The following is a 9,735-nucleotide window of genomic DNA, read 5'->3' as shown; positions in this document are numbered from 1 at the left end:
GGGGGGCCTTAGGTGGTGTCCGCCTCACCTATTACTGCCAAAAGTGGTCATGGGGTTATTTTTAAACCCCGGGAGGAAGTATTTATTGTTTGCGGGCACAGGAGAGCTGGGCGGTGTGTGGAATTCTCCGGAGGCCGTGCTGTGTCCCTGCCACCATGGTGAGTCTCCAAGGATGCTGCTGGGGCCGGACAGGATCAGGGCAGAGCGGGAGAGGGCAGCTTCGGGGACTCCAGGGGGAGCAGCCCCATGGATGCCCCAATCAGCCACAAATAACAGCAGCTCCCAGACTCACAAAAACAAAATCAAAGCGCTGGCTTTTTATGGTGTGTCTGCTGACCTCTGGAGGAATCGATAACTCTCAGGGCTTGCAAAATGGGATTCAGCGCTTTCAAGGATCAAGTTGTAATTCTTCTGTCTTGTTCAGGCAGCTCGGGAAAAGAATCTTTTGGTTTTTTCCCACCTTTTGAACTTGCAGATTTAAAACCTTTTCTCTGGTATTGCTGGGCAGGTCTCCCCTCCCGGAGCCCCAGCACTGGGGGGGCACAGACACTGGAGTCGACTGCTGAGTTCAACTCACACTGTGCCTTTTTGTGGCAGTGTGACCTTGGGCAAATGACCTAACCTCTTGTTCTTAGTACCGGGAACCAAACTCAGGGCCTTGCGCTCACCAGGCAGGCACTCGGCCGCTGAGCCGTCTCCCGGCCCCCCAACCTCTCTGAGTCACAGCTGCAGCCCCTGAAGCCAGGACTCTGAGGCCGCATTCCCTCCAGGGGCGGTTAGGCAGTCAGGCCGTGCTGCAGTGTAGAGCGTTTGTGGGGAGCTGTGAGGAGGAAGGGGGCAGCTCGCTCTTCTCCACGCGGCTGAGGGGGATGTGCAGGGGACATTTACCGAGCCTGTGGGCGAGGGAGCGGACGGTGGCGACCCCAGAAGTGTCCTGTGGTTTCGGCATCCACCGTGGCCCCTGGAGCCTGGCTCACCCCATCGGTCCCCCTCTGGGCCTCACTGAGCTGTGTGTACCCCACATCTGAACAGAGCTGCCGATGGGTGTCACCTGTGTCCCCAGAGCACAGACCGTCCCTCGGGGCCCTCCTCCCCTCCCCAAGGGAGAGGTGAATGTGGGCGCCGTGGCTCCAGGTCACACATGGGCCATCTCAGCCTGGAAGGGGCCGCCTCTGACCGCCACTGTCCCCCTCCCCAGTCACCGAAGAAAGCCAAGAAGAGGGCGGAGGGGGCCAACTCCAACGTGTTCTCCATGTTCGAGCAGACCCAGATCCAGGAGTTCAAGGAGGTAGGTGGCAGTGCCAGAGCTGGAACCCAGGGCTCTGTGTGGCGCACAGGGGCTCTACCACTGGGGCTCCCCTGCCCAGTTCCTACGGATAGACCTTATCCTCCCTGTCCCCAGCCAGGACCTGTGGCTGCATGTAGAGTTCATGGGTGCCTGTACTTTTTTTCGGAGTGGGGAGGGCTCACTGTGTAGCCCAGGCTGGCCTCAAACTCACAGCAATCCTCCTGCCTCAGCCTCCTGAGTGCCAGGATTACAAATGTGTACCCCCACTCCCAGTTTATATGTGAACCTTTTAAAGAAATTATTTTAAATAACTTTTTCTAGTTATAAAACTAAACTATATTCCTTGTTAAAAAATGTAGGAAAAAATTTTAGAAGACTATAAAGATGACAGTAAACAGTAGGAATCCCCCATTCCACCCACCGTAGACAATGGGTTCCTGTGCTCATCTGTGCCGCCCAAGCCTCCCTGGTTCCAAATCTGTTTATCAGACACAGTGACAAGCCTCCCATGCCCACCCAGGAGCCCTGCAGAGGTTTTTTTCTTGAGCAATTCACCGTCAACATCTTTTCCTGTTGGGTGATGTTTTTGTTTCGAATGACTTAGGATTCTAAAGAACAAGTCTTTGCTGATGTGGCTGGCTCTCTCCTTGATGAATCCCCAAAAGCAGAACCCAGGGGCAAAGGACTTGGCGGTGGGGAGGGCAGCCCAGCTCGCTGCGCTGGGAAGGCCTGGTCCCCTGCTCCTGGGGGAGACAGGCTGGCTGCCTTTCCCAGGCTTCCATCAGTGCTGGGTCATTGGTTATAAATTGTGGAAACTTTTCCTTTTTTGTCATTTGGGAGGGACAAACAACACATCATGAACTATAAAATGTGGTTTTTATTTTTAAAAAATAACTGGGGGTTCAACCCAGGCTCCCCCACCCCGAGTTTAAGCTGGGCTTGAATTTGCAATCCTCCTGCCTCAGCCTCCCAGAGCGCCAGGATTACAGCCGTGCACTCAGCACCCAGCTCTTGACCTGGCCTCCTGGTGCTCCTTGGTGCCCCTCAAGCCCCACCTCCCTGGCCCTGGCCCTCCGGGGCGCTGCGGTGGCTCCCAGGCTGACACCAACCCTCCCTTCGCAGGCCTTCACCATCATGGACCAGAACCGGGACGGCTTCATCGACAAGAACGACCTGAGGGACACATTTGCCGCTCTGGGTATGTCGCCCACACGGGGCGGAAGGCAGAGCCCAACCCCCACCAGCATTTGAGACAAGCACCCCAAGGTTGTCTGGGGGGAAGAACAACTCCGTCTCCTCACACCGGACCTTTTGCCTTTGAAATAGCTTCTTCTGTGTGGCATTTGAATTCGGTGGCAGCTCACGATAGAAAACTCACAACACGCACACCAGCCACACTGCACAGTGAACACTTCAGTGTCTTTCTAGGCCTGTTTGGTTTAGGTTTTTAATCATCAAGATCATTCTATTTTGGGTTCAGCTTTATTTAACATTTCAGCAGCATGAGCAGGAGTGCATGGAGAGTTTTCAAATTGCACATGTCCAATCTGTCACCGCCCAGCACCACCAATTCCCATCCTCAGATCCCAGGCCTGCCATGAACAGCTGTGCAGGTTGGGCACTGCACAGTTCTAGAGAGCACCATTCCTGCTCACAGCCTCTGTCGCTTTTTATATTGAAAACATAAGCTGTCTTAAGACTTAGGGGCTGCTTTTTCATGCATGTGGACCCCAGAGATGTTCTGTGGGCTTGTGCCAGGGGTGACAGCTGTGTGCTGAATCTCTACTACAGTGGGTGTAATCGTTTCCACAAGTGATTCTGACCTGGCTCTCCCACCTCCCTCGGGGAAGGGCTAATGGACAATACCAGCATTTTCCATCAGAGCCAAGCATGAGGCTGAATGCTGATACACTCCTGTAATCCCAGCACTTGGGAGGCCGATGCAGGAGCATTGGTGCGAGCTCAAGGCCAGCCTGAATTCATAAGGAGACCCTGTCTCCAAAGACAAAAAAAAAAAAAAAAAAACCCAAAGTAATTAATAAAAATCCGTCCAACGGGTTTCAGGCTCTGAAGATGCTAAAGACAGCGCGCCCCTGCCCACGCGGGCTGTCGGTGGCTTCAAAGGCCTCCCCCGCTCCTCTGCCCCCTTCCCCCGCCCCGGGCCGGTCCTGGGCCACATTCCTCAGGGTGGATGATGAATGCCAGGGTCCCCACAGCCGCTTCCTCCCGGCTCTGAGCCCTGTGTGTCCGCCCAGGCCGTGTGAACGTGAAAAATGAGGAAATCGACGAAATGCTCAAGGAGGCTCCGGGTCCCATCAACTTCACCGTGTTCCTCACCATGTTCGGGGAGAAGCTGAAGGGTTCGTGGGCGCTCATGCGCAGTCTCCCGGGGTGGGGGTGGGGCCGAGCTGGGGCGGGGCAAGCTGGGGGGTCCCCAGGGGCTGAGGACGCAGGTGCAGCTCCGCTTGCCTGGGGCCACACCCAGCAGGCTCCAAAGTCACAGAGGTCTCCCCACACCTGGCCTCGCGCCCATGCTCCCGCCATTCCCGAAGAGGCTGAGGCAGGAGGATCTCTGTGAGCTCAGGGCTACCCTGGGGCTACCTGGCAAGGTCTTGTCTCAGGAAACTCTACCCCAGGCTCGGCTGAGCGTGGGTCAGCCCCCATCTGCTGTCCTGGGCCAAGGGCTTTCTTAGGCCCAGGCCCCCACTGCTCCGTTTCAGGCGCGGATCCCGAGGAGACCATCCTCAACGCATTCAAGGTGTTCGACCCTGAAGGCAAAGGCGTACTAAAGGCTGACTAGTGAGTGGGTTTTGGGGGGCAGGGGATCCCTGCTTCCTCCCAGACCCCTGACATGGCCCTGCTTTCCTCTCCGCAGCGTCCGAGAGATGCTGACCACACAGGCTGAGCGATTCTCCAAGGAGGAGGTAAGGGAGTCCTCGGTGCCCTCTGAAACCCACAGGGGCGTAGTCCACACTGAGAGACAGGCCACTGCTTTGCCCTTGGCACAGTCATTCCCTCCACAAGGCACGGAGGCAATAGTTAAAACATCCATGGTGAATGCCCTGAGGGGCTGCCCCATACTGTTGTGTAAGTTGTGCACTGCACAACTGTCCCAGCTACTGATCTCATAGGGGGTGTCAAAGGGTGTGTGTTTCAGTCGTTTTTCCAACAGGCAACGGTAATGCTCTGGGAGAAGGGCCCCTTGGCAGTTTGCTCAAGGTGCTGTAGCCATGGTCCTGGCAATGGCATTAATGAACCTTAATGAGTCTGTTTAAAACAGCACCCTGGGGCCTGTTTTCGGATTCCACATTTTATTAAAAATTGTATGGTGCATGCCCTGTAATCCCAGCATTCAGGAGGCTGAGGCAGAAGAATCGCCAAGAGTTCGAGACCAGCCTGAACTACATCTCGAGACCCTGTCCTAAAAAACAGAAAAATTGTAAGCCAGGCGGGATGGCTCACACCTGTCACCCCAGCACTGGAGGCTGAGGCAGGAGGATCACAAGTCTGAGCCCAGCTTGGGCAACTTAGTGGCTCAGTGAGACCCTTGCTCCAAATTAAAAATGGACCAAGGATGTAGCTCATGCAAAGCTTCTGGGTTCAGTCCCCAGGAGCACAGACAGACAGACACACACACACACACACACACACATCCCTAAATGCAGGAGGCCCCAGGGTCAGGGCACTGGGTGTCCCACCCCGGCCTCCTGTCACGCCGGCGCCCCCTGCTGGCTGTTTGCAGATCGACCAGATGTTTACAGCCTTCCCTCCCGATGTGACCGGCAACCTGGACTACAAGAACCTGGTGCACATCATCACCCACGGCGAGGAGAAGGACTGAGCAGCCTCCGCCTCCGCGCAGCCCACCGGGCTTGTAGCTGGGCTGGAAACACAGCTGGAGGCCGCGGGCAAATAAAAGGGATGTGCAGACCTGGCCTGGTGTCCTCTGCTGCCCCAGGTGCCCTTTGTGAAGCCACACGAACACCCCTCCTCGGGGTGCCAATGGGCCTGCGGTCCAGACCTGAACTGATCTTCTTTTTTTTTATCTTTTTTTTGGTCTTTTTTCACTTTTATCGGTATTGGGGATCAAACTCACAACCGCCTGCTTGCAAGGCAGGTGCTTATGCCGCTGAGCTAAACTGATCTTGATGACCAAAGCCACAGCCAAAGCGGTCAGGCCTGCAGTGGTGGCAAACTCCCGGCCCCCCACCTTTGAGAGATGGGTGCCCATGACAAAGTGCCGGGGCTTCAGGCACAGCCGCATCCAGGAGTCTGCAGCACCCACCTGGGGCCTGCGATCTGTGCTCAGTGGTGGCCAGGTGGCCCCCAGCTGCTCCCCGTGCTCTCCTGCCCCTCTGTGACCTGGTGGACACTAGCCCATCCGCTCCCCAGCTGCATACTGTGCCTTGGGCTGGAGGAACCTGCATCAACCTGGGACAGCAGCCTGGTCACATGATTGGCCACAAGGGCAGGGGGAGGAGGTCACACTGGAGGGAACAGGAAGCAGGGCATCCTGAGGCTCAGGAATCACAGTTCTGCCTAGGAAGGGTTTGTGCGCAGCTCCGGAGGTGACCTGCTGGCCCCCAAGCGACACCACACACACACACACACAGATGCAGACGCAGAGACAGCTGTGCACGGGAGACAGAGACACAGCCACCATGGCCTGAGACCCCGTGGCCTGAGCAGCTATGAGCCCTGCTGTGCCCCGTGTGGCCCTGGGGTCTCAAGAGAAATACACTGACCAGGTATGGTGACACATGCCTGGAATCCAGCACTCTGGGAGGATGAAACAGGAGGATCTCAAGATCGAGCCAAGCCTGGGCAACTTAGTGAGACCCTATCACAAAAAAATAAAAAGGGCCAGGTGTAGTGCACACCTGTAATGCCAGCGCTCTCAAGAGGCTGAGGCAGGAGGATTGCCCTGAGTCCGAGGCCAGCCTGGGCTACATAGTGAGTTCAAAACCAGCCTGAGTTACAGACTGAGACTCTGTTTCAAAAAAAAGCCAAAAATAACACCAGGCATGGGGGTGCACACCTGTAGTCACAGCACTAGGGAGGCTGAGGCAGGAAGACAGCTGTGAGTTGGACGCCAGCCTGAACTGCATTAGTGAGACTCTATCTCAATTCTCCCACCACCAAAAAACCAAAACTAAATACATAAATAAAAACTTAAAATGTAAAAAGGGCTGGGATATAACACAGTCAAATGGGTTCAATCCTTAGTAACCAACAACAACCACAAATCAGTGTTAGGCAGCGCGGGCCTCCACTTTGCTTGTCCGTGCTTTGTCTCGGCCGGGGCAGGTCACCTTCTAGGGCTCCTCACGGACAGTGCTGAGGCACCCAACCCTCCCGCTTGTGGTGGCTACGAACCCCATTCTTCGTCCCGCACCACCCCTACCACCCAGGTCTCGCAGCACTGGTCGTGCAAAGGTCCGGAGGTTACAGAACAAAACATCTATTCTTTCCAGTTCTGGTACAAACGTGGCCGCGGGGCTCAGAGCGTCTGCTTCTTCTTGGGCCTCGGCTCTTCGCCCTTCTCTGACAGCATGTCGGGGTGCAATTCCTTGCTCCGGGCCTCCTTGGAGAGGTAGGCGTCCAGCACCAGCTGGTGCAGGCTGCTGTGCTCCAGGGGCTGATCCACTGCGCCGGAGACGGGCTCATGAGCGAGCGGAGTCGCCCGGTGATGGGGGGCCGGGGGGGGGGAGTGCTGCTCTCAGGGATGGGGATGTGGAGGGGCGATGGGCAGATGGTACTTCTTCCGGGGGTGCCCAGATAACTGACTGCATCCCCCCAGAGAAGAGCATGAGCAGACAGGCACCCGCCCGGGTCACCTTCCCGGGTCACAGGGAGGGGGCTTTCGGGGAACCGTGCATGACCGACAGCGCCCCAGCGTCAGGCGCCCCCCGGGGGTGGGGCGGGCCTCACCGTCCTCCAGCCGCTCGCTGAAGGGGTCGGCCCCAAACACAGGGGGCGCCACCCTGACGGGCTCGGGCGGCCTGAGCAGCACGGAGCCGCCCCAGAACGGGTTGACGAAGGGCTGCGGGGGCTCGGCCTCCGGGCTCTCCGCCTCCTGCATGCGGCGGTGGGCCTCCAGCAGCAGCAGGTCGTTGGTCCGCTTCTCGATGGAGGCTGCAAAAGCGCACCGTCAGCCGGCGAGGCGGAGGGCGCTCTGGATGCCAGGCGCCCTGACTCGGATGCAGGAGCCCAGAGACACCCGGCAGCCGCCCGCAGGGGCCCGCTGCGCGCGCACCTCAGCGGGGCTGAGGCCGAGGACACCGGCCGCGAGGCGCACGGCGACGAGGTGCAGGCAGCGCGGCTGGAGGCGTGGAGCCCGCGGAGCGCCGGACAGGAGGAAGCCGGGGGCCACAGAGAAGCTGCGAGGCCGCGCAGGGCGAGAGGCCCCAGGCCGCCCGGCCTCTCCGGCTGAGCAGGGCGCCCCCTACCGGCCCGGCTGTCCCGGCTGCGCGCGCAGGTCGCGGGGGCGGGGCTCACCGAAGTACTGCGGCAGGTTGGCGTCCGTCACCTCGCCGGTCTCCCCCAGCTGCACCAGGATCCTGCTGGGGTCGCAGGCGATCTTCTGGAAGAGGCTCTGCACGGCGCTCTTGAGCAGCTGCAGGGTCTTGCTGACCTCTCCGGATCTCTGCTCATACTCGCTCACCTCCTCCGAGGTCTTCCTCAGTTTCTCCTGGGGACAGACGCAGCGCCACCGTCAGCCTATCGCGGGATCCCCGCAGCTTCGGGCCCTAAGCCCTGCCACTCCAGGCGGCAGGTGTGCAGCCCTCTGCGGGTTCGGAGCCGTCTTCAAAAAACGAAATAAGGGCTGTATAAGGTGGTGCACGCCTGTAATCACAACACTGGGAGGCTGAGGCAGGAGGATCTCCATGAGGTCAAGGCCAGCGTCGGCTACTTAGTGAGTTCAAGGCCAGCCTGAACTAGATAACGAGACCCTGTCTTAAAAAAAAAAAAAAAGAAAGAAATGAAATAGAACAGAAAAGGAAGGAAAAGCATTTTGGTCCACAGAGCTAAATATGGCTGGACTGCCTCAGCTGGGAGCGATTTAACCTTCGCAGCCCTAAGCAGCAGCTGGGGCTAAAACCCCGATTTTACAGATGAGGAAACTGAGGCCTGGGGCAGTTATGTCACTATTTCAAAATCAGCAAGTGAGGGAGTAACTGTTCCTGGGAGGCCACCCTGGCTCCCCAAGGCGGTGTGTGACGGGGTCAGGGTTGGAGACAGTGTCCTGGGGCCCAGAGTCTGCAGGCCCCACTAGCCTCGCTCTGCAGAGGGCTCCTCTGGCAGAGCATGCGCTGCTGCCCGCTGGTGGCGCGCGGCTGTGGTGCTGCCATCGGGTCCCCCAGGCTCAGGATACCCTTCCTGTGGGGAACACAAGTGACCGAGGGCCACAGCCCCTGGACTGAGCTGGGTTGGAACAGGATTCGGTGGCCAGACGCCCCAATTTCCTGTTTTTGTTCAGGGTCTCTGTGTGCCAATGTGACCAGCAAAAAATCCTATTTCCAACCTTCTTCGAGCCGGGGATGGCCAATAAGATGTTTATAAAGAAGTGTTAGGTTTGGGGAAAGAAATTTTAAGCATTTTTTTTTTTTTTTTTTTTGCCTCTCCCACTTTCTTCCTGCCTGGAATGTATAGGTGATGGCAGGATCTGTGACAGCTATGCCGCAACCACATGGCACCCTTGGAGTAAGCCACACATTATGGATGGCAAAACAAAAAGCTAGAAGAAACCAGGGTGTGGTCTGTCCATTTACAGATTTACTTAATTTTATTCAGCTGCTAATAAAGTGACCCAAGCAATATCCTTACAGTACTTTTGTTAAGTTACATCTACAGGCCAGGCGTGGTGGTGTAGACCTGTAATCCCAGTACTTCAGGAGGCTGAGGCAGGCAGATCGCAAATTGGAGCCCAAACTTGGCAATTTAGTGAGTTAGCAAGACGCTGCCTCCACAAACAAATGAAGAGCTGTGTAGTGGCGCGTGCGCAGGTCTCAGGAGGCCGAGACCCAAGATCACAAGTTTCAGGCCAGCCCGGGCAGTGTACCGAGAGCCCAGCACACCATACTCTGCTAGCCGGGAGGAGGCCCCAGACGCCTTTCCCAGCACTGAAAGGAAAAAAAGATTGTCCTTGTCTTTACTGATGGAGACCAGGCCAACACAAGAGCTGGGTACTGACGGCCTGGGCCAGGCCTTCCTGCTCCTAGAGCCCCGACAGGCCTGAGGGACAGACGGACGGATAGACGGACGGACAGCGGGACGCCGCGCCCCTCACCTCCAGCTGCCTCAGCGCCAAGTGGCTGTCCTCGCGCTCGGATTTCTGCTGGGACCGCAGGAGGAGGATCTCGTCCTGCAGGGAGGGGCGGGAGTGAGGCCGGGTGCCGGGCGGACTCGGCGGGCGTGGCCATACGGGGGCGCTGGTGTGCGCCCTC

General features: G+C 57.6%; 2 protein-coding genes across 3 annotated transcripts in view; one reads left to right on the top strand and one right to left on the bottom strand.

Annotated features, from left to right (window-relative positions):
- Positions 1-5,222, top strand: Myl2 (myosin light chain 2). Its single transcript, XM_003462982.5, has 7 exons — positions 1-158; positions 1,199-1,288; positions 2,411-2,486; positions 3,544-3,648; positions 4,009-4,087; positions 4,164-4,212; positions 5,031-5,222. Exons 1-7 carry the CDS (start codon positions 156-158, stop codon positions 5,127-5,129), a joined length of 501 nt encoding a protein of 166 aa, XP_003463030.3. The 5' UTR covers positions 1-155; the 3' UTR covers positions 5,130-5,222.
- Ccdc63 (coiled-coil domain containing 63) overlaps positions 4,583-9,735 on the bottom strand; it is a 51,692-nt gene continuing 46,539 nt past the window's right edge. For both annotated transcript variants that reach the window (XM_013144818.2, XM_063225611.1), the window contains exons 9-12: positions 9,579-9,653; positions 7,787-7,979; positions 7,220-7,423; positions 4,583-6,934 (exon numbers count right to left, since the gene is read on the bottom strand). In XM_013144818.2, coding sequence (XP_013000272.1) covers positions 6,789-6,934; positions 7,220-7,423; positions 7,787-7,979; positions 9,579-9,653 — 618 coding nt within the window. In that variant the 3' untranslated portion in view covers positions 4,583-6,788. The remainder of the gene's footprint in view (positions 6,935-7,219; positions 7,424-7,786; positions 7,980-9,578; positions 9,654-9,735) is intronic.

The sequence above is a fragment of the Cavia porcellus genome, unplaced genomic scaffold (assembly GCF_034190915.1).
Source record: "Cavia porcellus strain 051 isolate PalLab524CR breed Dunkin Hartley unplaced genomic scaffold, mCavPor4.1 scaffold_16, whole genome shotgun sequence".
Taxonomy (NCBI): domain Eukaryota; kingdom Metazoa; phylum Chordata; class Mammalia; order Rodentia; family Caviidae; genus Cavia; species Cavia porcellus.
Note: the sequence above shows the minus strand (reverse complement) of the source record. Positions and strands in the feature narration are given on the sequence as shown.

Excerpts from the sequence above, each read along its gene's own strand:
- Myl2 (XM_003462982.5), top strand. Across the intron at positions 3,649-4,008 it reads GTTCGGGGAGAAGCTGAAGG|GCGCGGATCCCGAGGAGACC; the intron begins GTTCGTGGGCGC and ends GCTCCGTTTCAG. Across the intron at positions 4,213-5,030 it reads AGCGATTCTCCAAGGAGGAG|ATCGACCAGATGTTTACAGC; the intron begins GTAAGGGAGTCC and ends GGCTGTTTGCAG.